This window comes from Pogona vitticeps, chromosome 9 (genome assembly GCF_051106095.1).
Source record: "Pogona vitticeps strain Pit_001003342236 chromosome 9, PviZW2.1, whole genome shotgun sequence".
NCBI lineage: Eukaryota > Metazoa > Chordata > Lepidosauria > Squamata > Agamidae > Pogona > Pogona vitticeps.
Window position 1 is genome coordinate 24740982 of NC_135791.1, and position 24916 is coordinate 24765897.

The following is a 24916-nucleotide window of genomic DNA, read 5'->3' on the forward strand; positions in this document are numbered from 1 at the left end:
CCCTACTGTACAATGGGATGATTACATGTACCTAAGTGGGTTACCACAGAGTTTTAAGGAAACAGCTTGAGTAGCAGCAGACCTCAGAGGGAGGTAAAGGTAAAGGTAAAGGTTCCCCTTGACAATTTTTGTCCAGTCGTGTTCGACTCTAGGGGGCGGTGCTCATCCCCGTTTCCAAGCCATAGAGCCAACGTTTTTGTCCAAAGACAATCTTCCGTGGTCACATGGCCAGTGCGACTTAGACACAGAACGCTGTTACCTTCCCACCGAGGTGGTCCCTATTTATCTACTTGCATTTGCATGCTTTCGAACCGCTAGGTTGGCGGGGGCTGGGACAAGCGACGGGACCTCACTCCGTTGCGTGGATTCGATCTTACGACTGCTTGGTCTTCTGACCCTGCAGCACAGGCTTCTGCGGTTTAGCCCACAGCGCCACCACGTCCCTTTCCCCCAGAGGGAAGGGGAAATCAAATATTTACTAAAAGGGAGGCAAACACTTTAATACAATTATGCTTGAATTGTATCTGGCTTATAGGATGGAGAATATATTTCAGGAGTTGGCAAGATCACCAGTAATACCATGGCTGTTACTGAGCAGCAAAAGGCTTACACTATCCCAGAGCTGGCTTGAGAAAGGACTTGGAACCCTTCGGAGTTGACCATATCTTCTTCGCCATCGGCTCTCAGCCAGATCAAACTTGAGGAGTCACTAAGGTGAGGAAATAAAAAGCAACCCGAGGTGAGGACAGCGACAAGCTGGCAAAGATCACCGATTTACTCAAACTGTTCCTAACAAAGGCTGCATCTACATTAGCAATTTGATTCACAGCCCATATCAAGGCTGGATTCCCAGGAAGCAGTCCTACACAGGGGCTGCAGATGGAATCGGGAGTTCACCGAATGCGATGCAATTCTCCTCTTAGTCCACAGTCTCCCTTTTTTACTTCCTTCCTCTGGTCCCGCCCCTGCCAGTTCTTTTATGGCTTGCTGTCAAGCTGCTTGGTTTTGAAAAGATTATACAAAGTTCCGGAAAAGGCGACCGTTTCCAAAATTCTTCTTAATCCCACAGGAACATCTTTTATTTCCTCTGAGTTGTTTGTTTTGTTCCTACTTTAAAAAAAAAAAACTCATCTAGAGGTGACCTAGTTTGGCTAAACTAGCATTTCAATACTAGTGATCAGAGATGGGTATGACAAACTGCTGGTTTGGCAGTTCGGTGTGGTTTGTTTCCCGGCCGAACAGCTGATCCGCGGTTCGGAGTCCTGCAGCACGTGCTGGAGAGGGTGAAGGGGCTGGATCAGCGGTTCAGCTAGGAAATGAAATGCATCGAACCACCAAACCAGTGGTCCGTGCCTATTTCTACTAGTGATAAGGCAATCAAGTGATCTAGCGCTAGATGTTTAAAATATAAAAACAAATCTGGAGCATGATCAGAGAAAAAGAATGCCAGGGTGGGTGTTCCTGCAGTCCTGAACATCATGCCCCAGCTGCTTATGTCACCAAAACACCATGCACAGACTCATGTGCCCCCCCCCGCCCGTCTTTAAAAGAATGAATTAACTGATCACACAGGAAAAATCCATTCAAATCATGCTGGCTTGCAAAAAATCAGGTTTGGGGGAAAAAAACCCACAAAATGCTGGCCTTGAGTAAGCCATGCGTCCTATAGAGTTAATGTGGCATTCATTGCCCAGGGCAGTGGGGCCCTGCGGTTTCTGCTCACCTGCCATTCATGGTGTTATATAAATAGATCTCCTCTTTGGTGAAGTACTGGATGTTGTCCACTGAAAACGGTCCTCCGCCAATGATTGTGAAGATGTAGCTACCAATCACAACGAGGCATGAGAAGGTCAGTGTGCATCGTCTTTGGCCGCCTCCCACCCGCCACATCATGTGACTTCAAACCGCTGGAGCAAAACTTCTGCTTTTTAAAATATACATATGAAACAGTAAAACTCCATGTGGTAAGGCTTTAAAAGGGGGGGGGCTTATGAAGAAGGAACACGGAATTGATTGAGAAGGTACATTCAGAAATAAGTTCCTCTTTCTACTAGCTTTGGAGCCGTGGCTAAGCCAGTGGCCTTGCCACTGATCCCTTAAAGTCAGGGCAGGCAACTGCCAGTGGTCCGTCCGTGGGCTGTAGAAAACCTCACTTTTGAGCCAGAAATGCCCAAATTGTGCCATCAAGCCAATGTGGCAAGATAAAAGCCCTTGAAAGATTAACATTAACTGTCATCTTGGCAGTTCTTGGGTCCTTTTAAGGAGAAAGGCGGGGTAAAAATATTTTAAATACTGTAAATATATACAGTGGTGCCCCGCATAACGAGCGATTCGTTTAACAACGAATCCGCATAGCAATGTGTTTTTTGCGATCGTTTTTGCAATTGCATTGCGATGTTTTAGATGGCAAAACATCGCTTTGCGATGATCGGTAAGCGTTTCGCTTACCGATTTTCGCATTGTGATGTTTTAAAAACAGCTGATCGGCGGTTCCAAAATGGCCGCCAGGTAAATAAAATGGCCGCCCACAGTGTTTTCGCGCCCTTTCCTCGCTTACCGGGCAGCGAAAATGGCGACCGCATGGAGGATTTTCGCAGAATGGTGAGTTTTTTTCCCCATAGGAACGCATTAAACGTGTTTTAATGCGTCCCTATGGGCTTTTTTGCCCCGCATAGCGACGAATCCGTATAGCGATGATTTTTTCGGAACGGATTATCGTCGCTATGCGGGGCACCACTGTAATTCCGATCAGTGATTTCCAATAGGTTTTTGTTTGCTTTCTTCTGCGTTTGCTTTGGGACGGATGGATACATGCAAAAAAAAAAGAGTCTTATCTACCTTTTAATTTCAGAAAAGAAAACTTAGAAACCTTCCTCTCTTCTAGTGTGTGTCCAGTCAACCACATAGATCTCTTCCATAGATTATTATGGGGTGGTTATGGTGGTTCAGCCTCACTTCCTCAGGCTGTTCTCCAGCCTGGCTTCAAAGCCCAGCTGGGCCGCCTTCTTAGGATGAAGAAGCCTGGCTTGGACCTAAGCGCACCCCCCCTCCTATCTTATCTCCCAGATCCCTGGGCAAAGCGCAAGGCGAGAACCCATTGATTCCAAATCAGCTTTGCTCCAAGGTCAGAAAATGCTCCCCTCCACCTTACCTCCCATTGAAACGCCCCGAGTCTCCGGTCACCATGTCTTGGATCAAAAAGAAGGGGTAAAACACTGCAAACGAAGCAAGCACAAGAAGGGTCAGAAGGAAGCATAAACCCCTGTCCATGCTAGCCGCAGGGCAGGGTGACGGAAGGCAGGCATCTTCCTTTGGCTTCATACCGTTCTAATCACTCAGGACAGAAAGCAGCTTCAGGAGCGGCCAGGGGGCCAAGCAGGACACGTGGGCACCTCTGTCGTGGGGATAAAGGTTCCTGGGATATGCCCAGGAAACAGAGCCCTGCAGAGTGATAACCCTTCATGTTTCCTGGATTCCTGAACACAAGCCAAGGCAAAACTAGGTGATATTAATTATAGCTGTGCAGGCTTCTCCCTTTTCCTAAGCGAGAAGTAATACAAGAATCATTTTCTGGCAATTACAAAGATGGTGGCAGGGGGGGGATTAAAGCGCTCCACACCCTCACGCCATGGTCCTGGGGTGCATCAGGCCCCTGTAATGACTCCAGCATAAGAAGGATTTCCTCCCAGTGTTACAAAAGACTTCCATGCCCTATGGAGGATCAGAAGCAGACACTGTGGCTATTAAGCACCCATCACCAAACCTAATACATTGGAAACAGAAACAAACAAAGTTCTGTCAACGGGAAGCTTTTAAATAAAGGCACAGGAGCTCTGAAACGTCTTAACAGCACTTTGGCTTCCAGTTAAATAAATCCACAATGTATCTAACTGCCTTTTCCTCCAAAAGCGACGAATCAATTTAAAGAAAGGGGGTAGAGGAAACATGTAACACACAGATGATTTAACAAAAACATGATCTGGATGCCCCATCAAAAATGAGGGAAAGAAAAAGGGGGCAGTTCCAGAAAGAGGTAAGAGTGCAGCAAACCAGAAGATGTTCAGACTGAAACTGCTCTCACCCCTTCCCTTCCTTTCCTCATGTTCTCGCTGTCCTCATTTAAGTGGCAAATGCCTTGAGGGCAGGGGTCTGGGATTTCAACAGCAACAGGCTATGATCAACCCCGCGGCTTCTGGCTTCCAAATGAATTTCTTACTAAAATCCAGCACCTCCCAGCTCTCCCCTCCCACCCGATACCTACCGTCGCTGAAGTAGAAGCAGGGCATCTCAGGGTCTGGTATGACACAATCAAAGTACCGCTTGTTCTTCTCTTCGGTGTAGTTCTTGGTGTAGGTGATGTCAAAGGCCAGCCTCTTGCCTGGGGGGCATCCGATGCTGATGCCGACCACGGCAGTGCCCTGTGGGTAGGACAGAGTCGGGCCTCTGGTTTTAGAGGAGGATGGCGCTGCCCACGGGCCACCTGTGGCCTGCTAGACCTTCTTCCTGACTTTCCCCAACTCCCTCCCCACCCGGAATAACTGTTTACAGCAGTGTTTTTCAGACTTCACGGACGACATTCCACACATCTATCTGTCTGCTACTAAATGGGGTTTCCATAACCATTCAGACCAATGGGTCCTTTCGAGAAGAAAGGCGGGGCAAAATATTTTAAAATAAATAAATAACTTAAGATCTATTCCCCGTCATGACTGTTGGCAACCCTTTGGGAATTTTCTGTGGGTTTCACCCCTTTTGGGTTTGGGGAGTTTGAAAAAAACAGAAAGAAAAGAGGCACCAAAGAGAAGTTGCCTCTAAGCGACCATCCGAGATGGAGGCTACAAAGGCTGATGAGCGGAAGCGAAGGAGAGAAGGGTAGGAAAGCAACAGGGTCAACAGGACGCCGGGAGAAGCGAAAGAGGAAGGCAGAGTGGTCTTTATTTGTCCCTTTTTAATATTGGTAGACTTGCTGTTTGTAACTTTAAATACAGTCGTGCTCCGCTTTACGATTACCCAGTTTAACGACGAATTGGCTTCACGACGATGTTTTAAACGTTGGTTTGAATAGTGGTTTTCTGCTTTGCGATGATCAGTTCCCTGCTTCAGGAACCGATTTTCGCTTTACGACGATCAAAAACAGCTGATTGTCGGGTTTCAAAATGGCCACCGGCTGAAGAAAATGTCCCCCCTCCTGCTGTGCTTAGGGACGGATTCCTCACTGCACAGGCATAGAAAATGGCCGCCCCTATGGAGGATCTTCACTGGATGGTGAGTTTTCAGCCCACTGGAACGCATTGAACGGTTTTCAATGCATTTCAATGGGCTTTTTTATTTCGCTTTACGACACTTTCACTCTACAGCAATTTTGCTGGAACGAATTAACGTCGTCCAGCGAGGCACCACTGTACGGTCTTTTAATGATGTAAGCCGCCTTGGGTGCTCTTTAAGGAAGAAGGTGGAGCAATAAGCGAACAAATAAATAAATAAGCAAGGAAGGAAGCAAGCCAAAGGAGGAGGGATGAGTTCACCTTTATCTCGGGTGAATGGGCTGTGTAGCCGTAGCAGTTCATTCCTGAATGAGCCACCTGGGAAAGACAAAAATGGCTGGAATGAGTGGCAAGGTAAGGGCCAGAGTGGCCCTTTCAAAGAGCAGCTGGTGGGCCATCTCCCCACCACCACCCTTAGGAGCAAGGCAGCTGCAGGCCACCAAGGGAGCCTCGGCGCTGCCAGCAACAGAGACGGCTTTCTTACCTTTAAGCTTGCAGAGCTTTTCAGGAGGTTCTTCCCGCTGAGCTGTTGCCTCGGGTATATGCCGTTGTCCCCGATGGTCACCTGTCGTTGTGGCGGGACGAAACGGAAAGGGGTTTAAAATGAACGCCACGTTCCTCCCACGAGTTTAAAAACTGTCCTCCGTGCTGGCTTCTTCCAGAGGTGTAAGCTCTCTGAGCGGCAGGATAGATGGCCAAAACCTCTGGAAACCCACCCAGCCACCCCGCTCTTCTCATCATCATGTGCTGTCGAATCAATTCTGAGTTACAGCAAAACTTTTTCAGGACTTTCCAGGTGGAGAATACTCAGAAGTGGTTTACCTTTTCCTTCCTCTAGGGGGAGCCCTGGGACCGTGTGCAGCTGGCCCAAGGCTACCCAGGCTGGCTCTTCTCAGTGTCGGCACAGGGGGGAATCGAACTCCCAACCTCTGGCTCCACAATCAGATACTCAAACCACTGAGCTACCCTAGACAATAATGGATGTGGCTCATCTCCATATTTTTACTTCATCGCAGGCATGACATCCAGCGCTCTTAAAAAAAACCCATCATATATTGTTGCCAACACTCCAGGATTTCACTGGCCAATCCAGAATTGGGGCCGGTGAATTTTGCTAAGCCATTTGTCATGAGAACAAGATGAGGAAGAGGACTGGGTTCTTCTTTTCAGCCACAGACTTTATCCAAAAATTCCTCAACAAGATATGACACCCTATGCATGCAGGATTTTCTCTGGGCAAATCGACTGCCAGGGCTTAAATTTGGACACGTGTATGTAATGTGTCGCTCAGCTCTGCGCAACAGAAGATTCCCCCCAAGCAGGAAAACTTAACAGTCCTTTGAGAAGGGAGAATATTTTTCACCGCTCTTTTTGGTTCACATTCTTTCAGTCTGCAGAACGATAACTCTCTACACATTCAGAGAGGTTCTGCTCCAGGATTCCAACAACGTGTATATTAAAGTTTGCAAACATGACTCCCTATGTGTTTCGGCATCAGAAGGAGGCGAAGGACTTTTCACATTTCTGAATGCCCATCAGCAGGATATTCCTGTACTCTTGACTTGAGCGCTTCACTGCATCGGCTTGAAATTTAGCAGCCCTTACCCGGTACAGCACAGAGCCTCTGCTGATAAGTTCATTCCTCTGGAGATTGATGTGGATATATTCGGGATGGGCTAAAATGACTGTCAGCCACATGTAGTGGAGGGAATTTTCTTCGGCTGTTTCTCCCACTGCAGGGAAAAGAGAAGGATCGCGTTGGTGTGCACTGTTAAGGGTCATGTCATTTCAGAAAAGTTATCACAGTTTTAGAAGGGGGCAGTTAGAACTAGCAAAGGGCTGGGGCGCCCTCCCCCCATCCGGCAGACCTCAACGTTGGATTGTGTTTTTAAGTTATTCCGATAGTTATCTGAATGCCCAGATCCATGCAACATCACAGACTTCACGTGCAAGTAAACGGTCTTACTCAGTGTCCTCGTTTACAAGGTTTCACAGTAAATGTCAGGGAGATGAAGTTATTATAAATGTGAGTGCAAAAATGCCTCTGTTCGTGTGTCGGTAACTAACATGTTGCCACAATTATGTATCTTGGCACAAATTAGGGACAAATAAGCAATGTCTCACTTGCCAGAATGTTCAAATTACTGTACTGTATTTAGTTATGTACTTTAAAACATTTTTTCTAACATATTTGTAGGACATATACACCTGCTTTTATGATGTGTTATTGTTTTATAATTTTATTCTAATTTATGTTTGGTTTCAATTGCTCTTAGCTGCCCTGACCAGCATGTAAATATGAAAAAGGGAGAAATTATGAACGCATTTTTATAAAAACTTTATCTCACTGATATGTGTCTTCTTTGGCAGCTTACAGACTGTAATAAAAATGGAAATCGACTAATTCTCAGTTAATTGACAAACAGTTCCTTTGGACCAACCAATTAGCAAGGATGTGGTTTTGGTGAGGAAATATTTAAACAACAAATTTACTCAATGTCATATTTAGATGAAATACACTGGCTGAAATCCAGTAGTGAGTCAACTTTCCCTATACACTTAATAGACCTACTTGAGATGCAAGTTATAACTGGATCTCTGGTAATATCCCAGTATTTCTTACTACTTGAAGACAGATCAAGGTTATTCATATTCTGAGCTGGCGGTAGGTTAACATGCAGTCCACTTGTTGAAACTGGCACCCCCAACTATTTCTGTGAGCCGGCCTCCCCCCAAGTTATTTCTGCAACTGTATTTGCCGCAGTAGCATCAGCCGAAAGGCAATGTTTTCCTTTCAACTCACTGCCCCACCACCAAAATTCAGTCATGGGGCAAAGAACCCCTTTCCATTGAAAGCCAGGTGCACGAAGAACGCTGAGCTTGTTCTGAAGCCTAATGGGTGGCTGCAGGGGGCCCATGTGTTTCTCTCCACTTCCCCAGCCATGCTGCCCCCGGAGAAAATGACTTTTCCTAATGCCAGCCAGGGAACTGACGGGCACTTAGCCACGGCTGTTTTACAAAAGGGAGACTCTGTGCAACAGACGAGGTGTGCAAATCTCCTGCTCATCTGCCCCCACCTCCACCCCAGTGCCCTTGCGTGTCGATTAAACGCTCCGCCTCTCCCCCTTCATGGCAACGGCACCTGCCCTCTCCGCGGCTTACTGCTCTGTTTGGTTGTCCTGATGCTCAGGTAAACGGAGAAGGTGTACTCGGTCTTCTTGTCCAGGTAGATCATGCCCGGCAGCAAATTGTTGGGGATGAGGTTGTAGATTTTGGCGTAGTTGGCCATGTCAACGTAGATGCCTCCTGAGGATTTCCAGTTGCTCGCCATATAGTAGTAGTACTCCTGGAAAAGGATTGAAAGAAAGGAATGTCGCCTGTCCTAGCCCGGTAGTTTCAGGGTATGTTGTGGGTTTTTCTCCCTTTTTTAAAAGTGGGGGGAGGGAGGAGGAAAGCCACTCCCAAAAGATAAGGAGCATAAGAACCTAAGAAGGGCCCCTCTAGTCCAACTCCCTGTATCTCACTGTGGGCCTCTGGGAGCACACGAGACCACGAGAGAGCTGTCTCCTGATCCCCCTCCCCTGCCTCTGGCATTTTGAGCAGAGCCATGCCAGGAATTCCACTTTCACAGAATCTCAATTTTCTAGTGAGAACATCTGTCATCTCTGCCAATTTTGCAAACGAAACCTGCAGCGCAGAGGCTCCTCAGCTGGGACTGGCCACATTTCAAGGTGCTTCCAGAGTTCCCTTTGGAGACCGCACTGTCTCAGGATAATACCCCATTTGCCGAATTCTGCATGGGATCTAGCAGGCCCTCTGCCTTCCTTTCGAAGCATCCCTGTGCAGCCTGCCCAGAACAGCAAGGGGGGGAAGACAGAAAGGGGGGAAAGACAGAGGAGCCACACGGCACCTTTCAACCATTTAGAGACCCTCCATCTAGAAGCACCCTGAGACTCTATAAGGAAGGAAAGAGGAGAAGCTCTCTCTGCCTGGACTCCTTCAGCCCCACTCCTTCCCTGCTCCCCTTGCCATGCATCAAAAGGACCCCAAACAGGAGATTTACGAAAGGAAACAAGGAGTGATTCCCCGTCTCTTTTCCCTCCAGAGAAGCGCTCCGCTCCGTATCATGTGGATCCCTCCATCGTACCACACAGAGAGTTTATTGACGAAAGAAAGTACCCCAAATGGCTCTTCACTCAGAGTTAGGGGCAGTTCTTTCTAGAGAAGGATTCTTACAATCCTTTTTCTTACCGCATCTTTTTTCTTGTTCTTCCACCAGCGCCAGGTGGGGTCATGGACTGGGTCAGCGTAGGACTGACAACAGAAAAAGACTCGGTTACGTCTTGGGAGGCAGAGGGAGAAACCAACCCCCACCAACCCCTCCGGAGAGAGAGAGAGAGGTGTTTAAAATAACTAAGAAGGCTAGTGTGATGAAGAAGGGAAGAAAATCTTTTTCGGCAGAAAGGTGCATTCCCCAGCAATGTCCAAGTTGGGTGAGGAGCGGTGGTTGAGGCATCTGGCTGGGGAGCTAGAGGTTGTGAGTTCGATTCCCCACAGGGCCTCCTTGACAGGGGCTAGACTTGATGATCCCTGGGGGGTCCCTTCCAGCTCCACAGCTCTAAAATGCAATGAACAACCCTATACGGAGAGGCACCCTCCCTGATCTTTCTCCCACCCACCCTACCGTTCTCCTCCTCTCTGTCCAAAGGTGGGGCAACCAGCAGGGGACACCTCTCTCTGGCCCACGGAGACCTGGCCTGCCTTCTTACGAACGGCTTCTGAATTTACGGCTAAGCTACATCGGTATCTAGAGCCGCAGGCTTGTCTCCTGCTGGTTATAGGGAAGGACGTGGCGTTCTCACCCTGTGGTAGGCAGAGTGCAACTGGAGCAGCTGGTAAACCAATCCCTGGTACACCATCAGCGACCTGTCATCGTGGAAGCCCGTCTTCTCCATGATCTCCGGCGGCCGGGCCCGGTAATGCTCCATCCGGGTGAAGCGCTGGGGCAGGGGCAAGTCCACCAAGCGGAGAACGGCAAAGGGGCAGCGGTGGGTGAATCGGATGTAGTTGAGCCCACTGGGGAGGAAGGGAAGAAGGGAGAAGCTAAGCACACCCCCAGCCAGCCCTGCAGTCTTTGCCAAAGGGAATTATCTACTCATATCACCTGACCTAGCCAGGAGGGGCAAATGAGCTCCCTAAAGTCGAGGGAGGCCTGGAAAGAAAAAACAAGACGCTGGGCCTTCTTGGAAGTGGCTCCCAGTCTCTGGAACAAGCTTCCCCCCCCCCCCGAGATTCGTCTGGCCCCCTTGCTGGGCATTTTCAAAAACCAAATGAAGACCTGGTTATATAGACAGGCCTTCCCTCCGGGCACTACATAACTTCCTCTTTTTCTCTATCTCTATCTACTTTGTTCTGTGCAACTGCTGTAAATTGTTATTTGATATTAATTGTTTTTATTCTGCGTTTTGTGACACATGCACTCACTTGTATGTCATCTCTTTGTGAGGCGTGTTGATCAACTGGTCATAGGTCAAGACATGATCCAAAGGGAAATTCCTTTTAATGATTCTTCCAGTGGTTCTGGAATCCTCCCTGTAAACAAGCTGAAAGAAAAGGAGTCCAGATCAATAAGCTTGAAGCGGGGAGCTATGAGGTTCCCAAAACACCGACCTTAATCACATCCTCTTCCGGTACTATTTCACGGAGTGACCTTTTGTCATGTTTAGTCACACCAGACCATGGGAGTCATTAAGCTTCTCCAAGAGAAAAACCTGCTTTTAACCACAAACTGCAAAATGGGACCCGTTTTAAATAGCTATTTCCAAATAGCCCACTGGCTCGCTGGCTGGCTAGCTAAGATGATAAACAGGAACCTACCTACCTACCTACCTACCTACCTACCTACCTACCTACCTACCTACCTACCTACCTACCTACCTACCTACCTACCTACCTACCTACCTACCTACCTACCTACCTACCTACCTACCTACCTACCTACCTACCTACCTACCTACCTACCTATCTATCTATCTATCTATCTATCTATCTATCTATCTATCTATCTATCTATCTATCTATCTATCTATCTATCTATCTATCTATCTATCTATCAGATAATAATGGAAAAAGCAAATCATATAGAATTTGAAACAATAAATACAATCCAGGTATGGGACATGGGACCGAAATTGGCACAGGGCTCGTCTCCGAAATAAGCAGAACCGGGCAGTAGGTGGCTTAAGTAAGGCTGTTAGGAAGGCACAGGAAATTCTTGCCAGAAATTTAAGCCCTAGAACCCGGCAGGCCCAAACTCTGCACGGGCGCAGAACCCCCACGGATGAGGCACAGAGACCACAAAGAAGAACACGGCAATCCAAGCTTTTCTTTCAAATCAAGAGTTCTTGAAGTGGCCTGCAGAAGTGGCTGGTGTCCGCGATGGATGATGAGATGGAAGGCAAGGCCGAGAGCAAGGAATGGAGGTTTGGACCCTGACAGGCAGAGTCAAGAGTTCCCCCGTGGGGGGCGCACAGAGAGGCAGGCAGGTATTCACAGATTCCTCAAGGCAGCCTTGAAGCAGGAAAAAAAATACATGGAGTTTGCAGAGAGGAGGTGCGGCAGAGGCCAGCAGAGGCAAACCCCCTCTGCTTCAAGGAAGGAAGGTTGGCTACAGGTGGGAGCCGTGCCCTCTGCCTGCCCTGGTGGACCAGCCACACTTCCTGGGCTGGGCGGCTCCTTGGGGCACCAGCTGCCTCGGACCAGTTGCCAGGCTGGCCCCACCGCAGCCAAAGGCACCCACCTCTTGCATCCCATCCCGGTCAAAGAAAATGGTGATGATGGAATGGTTGTCGTCCAAGTCGTAATCCTTGGAGCCCCTCATCACCTGCAAGGTGTTGTAGAGGGACCAGGCTTGGGATGGGTAGACCTGCTTGACCTCGGTGCTGATCTCCTTGGCCACCCAGACCTAGGAAATAAATAAAAGAAATTAAATGTTCTCACATGACCAGGAAGCTCAGATTTCCAAAACCAGAGGGCACGGGACCCAGACCTACCTCATCCGTATCCGTCACAAAGGCAATGTTCCCGGTGAAGGACAGCACAAAATATTTGATGGGGACTTTGCTGGGGAAGTTTGAGAGGTATATGTAACTCATCATGTCGTTGCTGTTTAAAAAAAAAGCAAAGGGGGGGGGAGGCTTTCCTTGTAATTGCTGTCACTTATTCAATCTTTCCCCGTTCTTCCCACTGTACACTCCACTTATGGATGCAAAAGAAACCCTAAAAGAGGTGGTCCAGCAGAATCTTCAACTCCCAGCCTTCTACCTTCAAACTGACAAAAAAAATTGGCAGTAAGTTTGCAGAAAGGAAAGGGTGCTGCTTATGTACCACCTCAAAGCTCTTAAAGCACTCTCTGGGCAGTTTAATTGTGCAGACTACACATCGTTGCCCATGCCCACTCCCCAGTGAGCCGGGCACTCAGTTTACCAACGTGGGAAGGAGGGAAGGCTGAGTCAGCTACCTGAGCTCATCACGTCCTTAGCAGAGCCTGGACTCCAGTTTAACCACTGTGCCACAAGACTCAAGAGTTAGCACACTGGGAGACGGGGGCAGCTGTAGGCAAGTAAAAACATACATCCATGCACAACATTGGGACTGGGTCCCCAGTAAAGAAGACTGGCCCCTGTTCGGATGCGGCGAGGTTGGACTCCAGGGCGCTGCTACTGTCTGACCCTCAAAGAGGCTCCAACACAACTATGTCAGTCACAGGACTCACACTGGGACTGACAATAGCCCCATTTCCTGGGAGTGTGGCTTGATCCAAGATGAGTCATAAAAGCAGTACAGCCACTATAAAGGTAGGTGGTTAAAACAAGGGAGGCAACCCATATAGGTTGCCAGCTTCGCAATTTATAGGTGATGAAACCTCACCCCTCCAGACACCCGTTTCCTCAAAGCTCCTTCCGAAACCATGTTCAAACCAGCAGATTTTTAGCAGGGAATCTTGCCTTTTTAAGATGACATTCCCCCAGACGTAGAAGATCTTGCTGTAAGGGTTGAATGCCAAGCCTCGCGGGAGGAGATTCTTGTCTGTATACTGCTCCATTCCCAGCAGCATCACAAATCCTTTATCAGAGGCTGCAAAGGAAAAAGAATGTCAGGCCATCACAAGAGGCCGACCATTAGAACGGAGCCATTCATTCATTCATTCATTCATTCATTCATTCATTCATTCATTCATTCATTCATTCATTCATTCATTCATTCATTCATTCATTCATTCATTCATTCATTCATCCATCCATCCATCCATCCATCCATCCATCCATCCATCCATCCATTCACTCATTTGTTCAATTTATATAGCGCTCCCAATTGATGCCGAAACACTACTCCAGGCTGTTTACAATACAGTATTTTTTTAATCACCATTAAAAACAGATGGCGAAAACCAACCATACAGAAACCCAGCGGAAGAAAAGGGAAAAAAATACTAGGGTCAGTGCAGAAAGCTTCCCTGAAGAACCACGTCTTTAGTTGCCTTCTAAATATCAATGGGAGGAGGGCAGGCAGAGCACCTCCACAAGCTGTTTCCACAAGGTTGGAGCCACCACAAAGAAGGCCCTACCATCACGGTTTATATATCCATGCCTATTTGCCTAACACGGTGTAATTTGTTTGCTCACATGCATCAAAAGGATGGGGAAAATAGGAAGCTGCTTCTGAATTTTTCACAACACACTTTTACCAAGGGGAGGAAGAACATGTTGCATAGATATGCATTGCTCTTTAATTATCCTCTTGTGCCCTCACTCAACGCTTCATACTTGCCCCTTTTGAGGCACATGGACAAACAAAGCAGGGGCTACCTTAATAAGTTTGGAGCCCTTGCACGGAGGGGGTTCCCTGAGTCGAGGAACGCAGAACCAACAGAGGCTGGGTTCTTACCCTTGGGAACAAACTGAGGGATGTCGTAAATCTGCTGAAAATATTCTTCCCCTGCACAATGAACAAAGAAAACAGCCAAGGGTTAGAAGGTGAAAGTGTTAGAATTAGAAAGTGTGAGAACGCTATTCGTGCTATTCGGTAGCTCCGAGAGCTCTCACCAGTTGTATTTATAGTAACCCGTTCGCACCCAACCACATTTTTCACATGTTCAAGCTCTCTCAAGAGGGCTACAGCGCACTCCCGAAGGCTGGTCCCCACGCCCTGGGGAATATGGGGCCACACTTCAGTCCCACAGATCGGGGGCGAGCGCTCGAGTTGGTAAAACACTCCTGATGCCAGGGATTGAACCCAGAGCCTCCAGCACGCACGTTACGCCACTGAACCAAAGGCCCTTCGCCCCTGAGGTACAGATCCATCTCTGGGTCAGGGAAGTGGACTCAAGCCACAGGACTTGTTGTGAAGCTGGACTTCAGCAGCATTGGTGACTTGTGACTCGGAAGCCACCCGTCTCCTCCCTGTTTTTAATAGGGACTCTGGACTTGCTACCAAGGGCTCAGTCTCAGAGTTGGGACTCAAACCCAAAGACTGGCCAACGTCCTTGCTGTGGGTCCATCTATGGGGAGGCAGGCCTTGTTTTCCCCATCACCGTCTGCAGCAATTCCACCCAATGAGGGTGCCCCACCATGGATGCCTCTGAATCTGCTTTGCTTTCTCTTTTCTCCCCCTTCTGCCGCATGCCTATGAGAGGGTCGTCCATCTTCTTGGTGGACCTCTCTAAGAACACTCTTCTCGTGCGGCATCTGGTTAAATTTCAAACAGGGATTACGTTGATGAAAATAATGCTCTGGAGGGCCAGCCTAACCTCGATAGTAGGACACGATGAAGTGAGGTCCTGTGTCTTTCTCGGACACCAGCAAATAGAACATGTTCTCCTCTGTCGAAAAGACCGCCCACACGATGGAGCACGTCCTAACTGAAAGAGAGGAGACACTCGCATTCAAGATCTGGAAAGACAGTCAGAGTGGGGAGCTAAGATGTGTCCACACACGCCTCAAAATGCACCACACCCTACAGAACTGCATACTCTTTAACGTTTTAGGGTGGTTGTTTTTTTAATTTAAAAGAGGCCTGTTGAGCAGCTCTATATACATAACGGTGACGATGTCAGCAGCAGCAAAACAATGCCAATCAAAGACCATTTGGGGGTTCGCAGGACTTGTCCATAATGCAACGACGCCACGGGCAGCCCAACATTGCCAAAGGGGCCTTTAAACGTTGGTGATTTGCCACTGTTGCCGAAGTCCTTGCCACGGCGTACGTGGAGCTGCGCCACAGGATTTCGGCCATCATGACTTTAAACATGTATAGAATAGGATGGGGAGGGATTGTTCCTTGTGATATGAAAAGGAATGACTGATCTGTTTCAGGTGGTCTCTGAACTTTGTAAAGAAAGTGGGAGAAGGTTGGAAGAGGGGAGTTTCACTTTTTTCTTCGTTGTTGTGTTATCAGCCATGCTGGGGATGAGGAAGAAGAATGGGAGAGATTTATTTTGCAAAGATTCAAAAAGGGAAAAAAATTGAAATTCTTTACTACGAAGGCTGAAAGTCCTGGAGAAATTATGAAACTAGGAGCAGCTGTTTTATTGTGAACAACAGCCTCCTGCCATTGTTCTGGTTTTGTGTCATTTAGCGTCCATGGGAGGGGACAAGGAGATCTGCACGGAGAATGGAACACCCTCACCCTGACCACCACAAACCATGTTTAATAACACCTCTGGCTTCTAAGAACTCCACAAGCATTCCCCCGTGCACTTGTAGGCCTTTCGCCCTAGCTATAATGACTAGAACACTCCTTCTTGTTTTATATGAAAACAGAGATGAGTTCTGTATGAAATTTCACATTCTGTATGCTTTCTGTGTTTTCTGGCATAACTATGGCCTAACTCAGAGCCCTCCTATGATACATCGTTTAATGGCTGCTCTAGTGCCCCTAGAGTGGTCTCCGTCCAAAATCCACAGAAATGCGAGTTAAACTAAAAACTGTTTTGAAAGAAAGTTGGTAAGTTAGTGAGCAAAATCCTGTTGCGTAACTCAGTTCAGGCACTGGAAACGTTCAAGTTACACTAAGTGACTGCTTCCTACCCTCCCATTTTTAGTTCCGAGGCTCCATTGGGTCCCTTTTTTTGCCCTAGGAAGCCTTGTGAGAGGGGGACATTTTGAAGTCAAAAACGGCCTCCAGATTGCCACCACCAGGATTGGGATCACTGCCGCCCATCCGACAGGGACGTTTGGCTTTTGAAGGCTGCTCCGCCATCCCAAGGCTCCCAAAGGCTTCCCAGGGCAAAAAGGAGCCTAAGGGAGCCTCGGAATGAAAACAAAAACAAACAAACAAAAAAAGGGGGACCGTTTCAGTTCACCTCAACGGAACATTTCTGCTGCCCAAACCTAGTTGCGCCGAGTACAATACTACGCAACAGGATTTTGCCCCCTTGTGTCCCAGAACTTGAAGGTGTAATCGGTCGCTGGAGTAAATAAGGCCTGACTGGTTAGATTAGCACTTGAGCTGCTGTAACATGGGAGTATGATAAGAAACCACAAATAACCGTATTCAGTTGAAACCCTTCCCAGAACTGAGCAGCATGGGGCTCCGGAGGAGGTGAGCGGAGAAGCAGGGGACAAAAACTGAAAAAAGACCTACATCTCATGAAGTCGCACACGTTCCTCTTCTTAGACCTCAAACTCCCAGAGGCCTTCACAATTCCATCTAGAAAGCAAGAAAAACAATGCGTAAGCCTACATTTGTACGCCTGATCCTTCCTTCCTCTTCCGTAATGGGTGAGGCCAGCAGACGTACATCCTGCATATGGTCTCAACCCTGGGGTTTTATGCATTTATTTGTTTACCTTGAGCGTTATCTATGCTACAGAGCACATGGATCCCACTTGAACTGCCCTGGCGCCATACGATGAGCTCCCTGGAATTGCCATTCGGTGAAAGAGTTTGGCTTCTTTGCTCTAAGTGAGAGGAGTAATCTAGGGGGGAACCCTAAAGGCTTTTCTGTGTGTTGTGTGCTCTCAAGTCGAGACCGACTTCTAGCGACCCTAACAGAGTCTTCAAGGTAAGTTAGATATTCGAGGATTTACCACTTCCCTTCCCGCAATCACTTTCCACGGCCAAAACTGGAATTTGAACCCTGATCTCCAGGGCCCGAGTCCCTCCCTCCATTACACCACACTGGGAATCCCAACGTCTCTGACTAAACCGCCAGTCTCAGGATTGGGTGGGATCCCACCAAGGGCAGCTAAAGGGACGTCAAACGGCTCCACCTCTGCAGCACAGATACACTGTTTATCCAACTGCTGAATTTATTTTGGCAAGGCACAAAGCTGAAAGACATGCAAATATGTCAGGCATAACCCACATAAGAACAGAAAATTTGAAGATCAAATTCTATATTTTATTGTGAGCTTTCATGAACAAGTCCACTTCTACAGACATATGAGGTAAAACCATGTTAATCCATATATATGAAGAAGCAGGCTTACCCCTAAAAAAGCTCAAATTAAAATATAAATTAAAATACAAATTTAAAAAAAATGTGTTAAAAAAAAAGAAGAGAAAATACTGGACTTCACTGCATGGCAGACTTTTCGGGCATGCAGTTCTGAAGTACTTGCATGCCTGGAGGGAAAATGTGAGAGCAGGAAATACACATTTCCCCTAATGTGTGATTGGACCCTACAAGGTTTCACCCATTCTCTCCTGCCGTGGCCTGAGAGAAATTACCTTTTACAGTAATAAGGAAGAGTTCGCCTTCCTGCCAGCCGCCACCGAGAGCAATCACAAACTCTGTGTTGTTCTTAGGGAAAAACACTGGATTTAACCGTCTCACACAGACGTTGTTCAAAATGCGTGTCCATAGTTCTAAAAAAAAAAAAAAAGAGCAGAGAAAGAAGGTTGCAACCAAGGTGTCAGGGAGAAAAAGAGATGCACTCTCTGCTCTACGTTTAGCTGACCTGCACCCAACCTGAATTTAGCAAACAGGTTACAAGTAAAAGCTTTGGAACGGCTCTAGATTTAACAGTTTTTAAAGCAAGGCAAAAAGAAGGAGGGGACGCGGGAATAAGACAAGGCTATAAAATTGCAACACACACTCGGGCCTTTCTGAGATGCATGAAGGCCTCTTCTTGAAGACATTTGGCCCCAACTACGGTCCTTTCTATGCAACACACAGCTATGGAAAAGGGCTAACTGTGTTCAGTCTACAACATCCTGCCACATTCATGGCGACCTTCTTCTGTACGCTGGGGAGACGGCTCAGGATACTGGCAGGTCTTGGGGTCCAAGTCTTTGGTATCAAAGCAAAGCGTGCTGCTTAAATACTGCCCCATAGTGCTTCAAGCCCTCTCTGGTGGTTTACAAGTTAATTGTGCAGCCTACACATTGTCCCCCCACCCCAGCAAGCTGGGTACTCATTTTATGGACCTCAGAAGGATAGAAGGTTGAGTCAACCTTGAGCCGGCTCCCTGGGATTGAACCCCAGGTTGTGGGCACAGTTTTGGCTGCAGGACAGTACAACAGTTCAACCACAGCGCCACGAGGCTCTATCAAGTCCCAAGCTCCAGGTCTGAGTCCCTATGAAAAACAAGCTTCCTCTCCCCTAGAAAAGAGGGAAGGGGTGGGCGGGTTCTGAACTGCAAGTCAAGTCTCACTTGAGGGCAAGTCCTGTGACTCAACTCCCCATCCCTGGAGAGGACGACAATCAATATGCCTTGATCATCATCCCCTCCAGCGGAAGAATCTAAGGAGTTGGGCTTTCTCCCTGGAGACCAAGGGTCTCCCGCCTCGGAGGGGAGATTCTTCAGCCTGCGCCAAACTACTGTGTCTTTGAAGGGAGCCACGACAGTTCAACAAGCATAAGCTCCATGCCATACAGCGTGGATGGGCCTTCTGCCGTTCCAGGCTCACCTACCCGAGCCGGAGGTATTCACGTGCAAGACCGGGTAGTGCCCTGTGAAGTAATAGACCAGCTGGTTCTGTCGGATGAAGAGGGTGCTCTCTGTGGCTATGGTGTCCACGATGGAGGAAGAGAAACCCTTCTGCGGGCAGGAGATGGAGCCAATCCAGCAACTGTCGATGCTCAGCTGAAGTAGGAAAGGAGGCAACAAGAGGGAAGCTACTTTGCCTTATGGGTCGCGACGGGGGACATTCTGCGGTTGAAAGCAACCGAAAGGATTCCTCGGTCATGTTTCACTACCATCCCCCAGGTGGTGGGGTGAAGCAAACGGCAGCTCTTGTGAAGGTGTAGAACTACAACTCCCATGATGTCTGGTCACCGGCCACTTTGGCTGGAGCGACGGTCTGGAAATTGCCACTACTCCCCCCCCCCCCCGTTTACTGAACTGCAGTTCCCAAGATTTCTTGAAAAAGAAAGCTGTTTGAAATCGTATGAGCTCGGCCTCCTAAGAGCACATAATGGGCAAGAATGATACACATCATCTTCATTTAAATCTCGCCCAGTTCCTGTGTAGAACGCTCAGGGCTCCGCCTGCAGTTCCCCTTCTAGCGGGAGGCCTGGGGGACTGAAACTCCAACTCCCTGTCTGCAAAACCTGGACAGTAGGACCCCCATATCTGTGGGGGATTGGTTCCAAGCCTCCCTTGTGGATGCTGAAAATTATAGATAATATAGTGAATGCTGTACACAGTATGAAAAAAGAAAAACACCAGGAAAAACTATTTTCACCATATATCACCAGAACTGGTCACTACAGGGAGCCAGAGGCCATGCAATGTAGTCTTCAATAGCAAGAATACATAGCATGATCTCTGGCTCCCTCTAATGGCTGTTTCTGGCAAATCATTAAAATACAGTACCTATTTCTATGTGTGTTTTTCTTTAATATTTTTATTATTTTCAGACTGTGGATAAGTGAAATCATGGATACCAATCCCACAAATATGGGAGTCATACTGTATTATGTGAAAAATAGGGAGCTGTCAGCCTTAGCCTGCTATTAGCAAGCTTACAAATGCTTCACATTTCTGTGTCACCAGGCTTGGGTGAACAGGGCTTGGAGAAGTTCCATGGCCGTAAGTAACAGAGAGAACCACTCCCAAAATGTGTCACGAGGTTTTTTCTTCTTCTTCCCCCTCCTCTTCCTTACCTCTATTGGATAGCTGTCCTCAAACCCCGTGTCTGAGATTAAGACAATCTTATTCTTGGGAATATCACCGAGGATGAGCACCGGGACACGTAGGTGTGTACTCCACAAGGGACGTGACGGGTCGGTCAGACTTAGGAAAGTCTTCAAACCAAACAGCTAGAATAGGCCAAAGGAGCAGACAAAAAAGAACATGAAAGCACAGGGAGTGTTTCTCCAACACAGCAAAAGCTACAGAAGTTCAACTAATACAACATGTAGTATCAACCGGCTGCATTTCCTCCAGATAGCGCCACTTCTGGCTGCATCCTGGAGTTGCATGCTGTGATGCTGCTCCATGAAAAAGCTTCATGCAAAGGGGGAAGGAGACCAGGGCAAGGAGAAACGTCACTGGATGTCACAGGCTGTCTCCCCAACATCCTAGCTTTGTACGTGGCAGGAGGGTTTGCTTGCTTGCATTTTGGAACAAGAGCATTCAGCCACGCCAACCCCCCTTCTGCAGTCTGAAGTGGCGCAATCCAGGAAATGCTGCCCCACTCAATTCCCGAGATGAGAGAGGAAGCCGGGAGATCTCCTGAGGCGTGATCATCCTGAAGGTTCGTCCGGCAGTAGAGGCGGCTGCTTCCTTCAGCCCACAGACCCCACTCATCCCAGTCCAGATGGCTGAATTTGACGGGCATTAAAAATGGCAGCTTGAATCGCAAGCTCAAAGTGAAAACTTCAAGAGTTGGCCTTCCCCGGCCAAAAAAAGATGATCATTTTCTTCAAACTGCTTGGTGGTTCTGGAGAAAGCAACACGGATTTCAGGCAACGATGCCTGCACTACACACTTGTGACTCTGTCACCTCACACTTACACCCACGCATTGCCTCTCACACTCCTGAATGAAAAAGCCAGGAGTTCCATAGGGATCGGCACCACCAGCCCTGATCGCCGGCTGGAGAAAATGCCAAAGCTTCCCCTCTATTATCTGCATATTTATTAAGAGCATGGGCTGTTCTTATTAATATGATTTCCCTGAATTGGAAGTCCTCACCAACCCCAGTAATGTCACCTGCGATCCGATCCTGAATGTAATCCTGTTTTCAAATAATTTCACATATCCGTTCACGTTGACGGAGAACCTAGAAAAAAGGAGATATGAAAAAGAAGGCTACATAAAAGTGTTTCAGGAATGTCCCTCGGAAAGCAAGCCCTCGGAGGAAAGATAGAAAGAACTGGGCATGTTTAGCCTTGAGGAAAAAAGGATGGGAGGGGAAATAGGATAGCATTTTTAGAGGCTCCTTCCAACTCCACTATTCTGTTATTATTCTATGATTGTATGATTTAAGACGTCTACAATCCAACTTCCCAATAAAGCCCTCCAGGGAATTCATGTTTAAAAATAACAACTTGCATTCAGAGAAAGGGGTTTTTGGACAGAAAAGAAAATCCAGCCAAGAGGATCACCAGGAGGTTAATATTGTGATATACAAGCAGAAAGGTCACCCTAAGAGGCACTGTTGAGATGAGAAGACCTAAATAGGAGTCGGACCCAGCCAGGCTGGTCTGCTGTGCTATCCATTCTCTCTGTAGGAGGTTTAACTTTTTTTTTAAAAAAAAATGGCTTTAAGGTGCAAGGCTAGGCAAGATGTTGGCACAGAAGAAAATCAGCGATGAGCACAAAGCGGCTCGTCCACAAACCGGCCAAGACAGTAGCACAGATGCTGCTGCTCCCCCCCCCCACTTCCTCTGGTTCAATCAGCCCCTCACCCATCAGCCCGGCCTGCAAGTTTCCTGCCCCTCCTCAATTGATCTTCCAGTCCCGGCAAGAGCTCAGGCTTCTCTGCCCCTCCCCTCTGGGCTGATCTGCCAATCAGAGAAAAGGGCGGGGCTGAGAAGTCTGGGCTCTTGCTTGCGACTGGGAGATCAGCCGAGGAGGCGGGGAAAGCAAGCCAGCTGGGCTTGGCGAAGGGCTGATTGCCTGAGGAGGCAGAGGAAGGGAGCAGTAGCTTCTGTGCTGCTGCCTTGACGAACTGGGACAAACTGGGATGAACCGGTTTGTGTCCCTCTCTAAAGAACATCTCTTCATGCTGGAACACAGGCCAGATCTTCCTCACCTCTTATGCTGCACAGGGAGACCAAGGTTATTGCTGGAGACCATCACGTCCATCACCGCACTGCCGTTCATGAAGGGCATCGGGGTATACCAGCACATCCTGCAAACCTCCTCACTGTCACAGGCTTCTGCACAGGGGGAAGGCACGAGGTCAGCAAATCACATCCCACCAACGTGACACGCCTTTCAGCCAGGACCCTTCCTTTCCAAGCAACTTGTGCCTCTGGCACAACAACAACAACAACAACAACAAGGGCTGTGAAACCTTAAGGGCAGGTTTCAAAGCCACACAACATCCACCCGCCACATGTGAGGTCAGGACGGCCACACTGGCCTCAGGGAATGAGGAAGGGGAAGAGAAGACGTCCCAAGTACCACTGAATCAACAGAACTACGGCAAGTAAACATGTATGTAAATTGAATAGATCCAATGGGTCTACTTTACTTAGGGTTTTGCAACTGTAATTGATTGTTTCATGCCCACTCGCAATCCTAAACAGGCATTTAATTCCTTGCCATTGACTCCCACTGTTTTCCTTTTGCATCCAGAGCAACAGTTCACTCATTTTTATTTTAAAAAAAATTAATTCTTATTAGAAGCCCAAAAGGGTTTGCTGTATAGAGACGCTCTGCCCCAAGTAGAGGGTCTGGTTGTTTTTTTTTCCTCCAAGGGATCCAAGGAAGCAGAGATGATCTTGCATAGAACAGGGAATTGGACTCGATGGTCTTCTAAGCCTCTTCCAACTCCATTATTCTATGATTCTATACCATTTGCCATTTTCTGGTTTACCTGTCTCTGGAAAAGAACAAAGTGGCCTCTCTAACCTTGCCAACCTGGGACTCTACAGATGACACACACGTATACACAAAACACTTTTCCCCCTGCGCTCCAGCAGGACAACAAAATACCTGAAATCCTGAATGGAGCGGCTCTCATTTCAATCCGCAGTTGCTCTTGTTTCTGACGCACAGAGTGGATGGGCTCCTCAAAGGTGACCGTCACAATGGGCAGCATGCCGCTGTAATGACCCGCCCGGAGAGACAATTCGGCATCCTGGAAAGGGGAGGGCGGTTGGAATCTCTTGAAAGCTGGTCACCCCCCCCCCCCAAGGCTTTGTGACAGATTTCCTACAGGACCTCACTGTGATGACCCCCCCCCCAGCACACAGAAGCCCACTGAAAAAGGAAATGAGGGTGCGTCTCAAACGCAACAAAACATGGCTGGTAAGAGAGGGTGGATAAGAATAGCAGGGACTTAAAACTAATCTGGATGTACACCAGGTTTGCACACTTCCAGATTAAAAGAGGGATCCAGCACTACTACCCCTTCGACCAGAATTTATCTCCTGCCCAGGAATTCAAAGGTTCCTTCTGAAAGAGAGAGCTTTTCCCTTACCGTCTGGCTGCACGTCAAATTAATCTTCAGGAAGTACGGAAATCCCAGGTAATGCTGAAAAAAAAGAGAGCATTATTTCAGGAAATTTTTACACACAATCTCCAATAACTTTATCTTTTGTCCCGGAACATCTTTTGAATAAAATGCCAGCTTGGCCTCTGCAGCAGCATCGACTCGGGTTACGGTTGAGTGAAGTACTAATTAAGCCTCAAGAAACAGGTTGTTGTTGTGTTGCTTAAACTAAAAGCCACAAATAGATGGGAATGTAGGAGAACAATCCAAGCACCTGCTCCGGCTATGAAACGCCCGGGTGGGAAATGAGAACCTGAGTAGACCCAGTCTGTCCTGACCGGGGTGGGGGAAGCTCCACTGGTCCCAGGGCACCCCCCAGAAGAAGGGAAGGGAGAAACACTTCTGTGTCTTCTCTACCCGTGGACAGTTCTGGACAAAAAGGAATATTGTAAAGCTGGGAAGGGTGCCGAAAGGGACAACCCGGGAGATGAAAGACCTTCCGTAGTTGCACATGCACTAACAAGCAGAGTCATGTAGATTAGGAAAAAAGGAAAATATGTACATCGTGTTATGTACATCATAAAGTGGATAGCGGCCATTTTAATCCCTCTGAGATAACCCCAGAGCCCAATAGGGTCACCCAAAGCAGCTAGCTAAGAAAGATTCAGGATGGTTGTTGTGGGTTTTTTGGGTTCTTTGGCCGTGTTCTGAAGGTTGTTCTTCCTGACGTTTCGCTAGTCTCTGTGGCAGGCATCTTCAGAGGACTGGAGCAGGAACTTTGTCCATGCTCTGTTGCTGTTTGTTGGATAGTTGAGTATTTATAGCTGTGGGAACAGCTTTTGTCTTTTTTTAGGATAGGGTGATCAGCATGTTTTTGTTGTGATAAGGGGGGGAGAGATTATCTGTCGCTGTGATTGATGGGTGTTGTTAGGAGCTTCTCTGCGCAGCACAAAGCAAACCTACGGAATTCACTGTCCTTTGTGATGGCCACCCACTGGAACAACTTAAAAAGGGGGGAATTGGACAGCTCCGGGGGGG

At 47.9% G+C, this 24916-nt stretch overlaps 1 protein-coding gene across 2 annotated transcripts in view; it reads right to left on the reverse strand.

Moving 5' to 3' along the window:
* Nucleotides 1–24916, reverse strand: part of CATSPERG (catsper channel auxiliary subunit gamma) — a 33277-nt gene that overhangs the window by 4975 nt on the left and 3386 nt on the right. For both annotated transcript variants that reach the window (XM_020787024.3, XM_078379995.1), the window contains exons 3-26: nt 23867–23920; nt 23380–23524; nt 22472–22598; nt 21427–21496; nt 20376–20531; nt 19182–19353; nt 17996–18133; nt 16908–16973; nt 15073–15183; nt 14211–14261; nt 13271–13400; nt 12317–12428; nt 12064–12228; nt 10749–10867; nt 10127–10340; nt 9516–9578; nt 8427–8610; nt 6870–6997; nt 5749–5829; nt 5526–5582; nt 4262–4418; nt 3152–3215; nt 1724–1822; nt 611–709 (exon numbers count right to left, since the gene is read on the reverse strand). In XM_020787024.3, the coding sequence (XP_020642683.3) occupies nt 611–709; nt 1724–1822; nt 3152–3215; nt 4262–4418; nt 5526–5582; nt 5749–5829; nt 6870–6997; nt 8427–8610; nt 9516–9578; nt 10127–10340; nt 10749–10867; nt 12064–12228; nt 12317–12428; nt 13271–13400; nt 14211–14261; nt 15073–15183; nt 16908–16973; nt 17996–18133; nt 19182–19353; nt 20376–20531; nt 21427–21496; nt 22472–22598; nt 23380–23524; nt 23867–23920 (2762 nt within the window). The remainder of the gene's footprint in view (nt 1–610; nt 710–1723; nt 1823–3151; nt 3216–4261; nt 4419–5525; nt 5583–5748; nt 5830–6869; nt 6998–8426; nt 8611–9515; nt 9579–10126; nt 10341–10748; nt 10868–12063; nt 12229–12316; nt 12429–13270; nt 13401–14210; nt 14262–15072; nt 15184–16907; nt 16974–17995; nt 18134–19181; nt 19354–20375; nt 20532–21426; nt 21497–22471; nt 22599–23379; nt 23525–23866; nt 23921–24916) is intronic.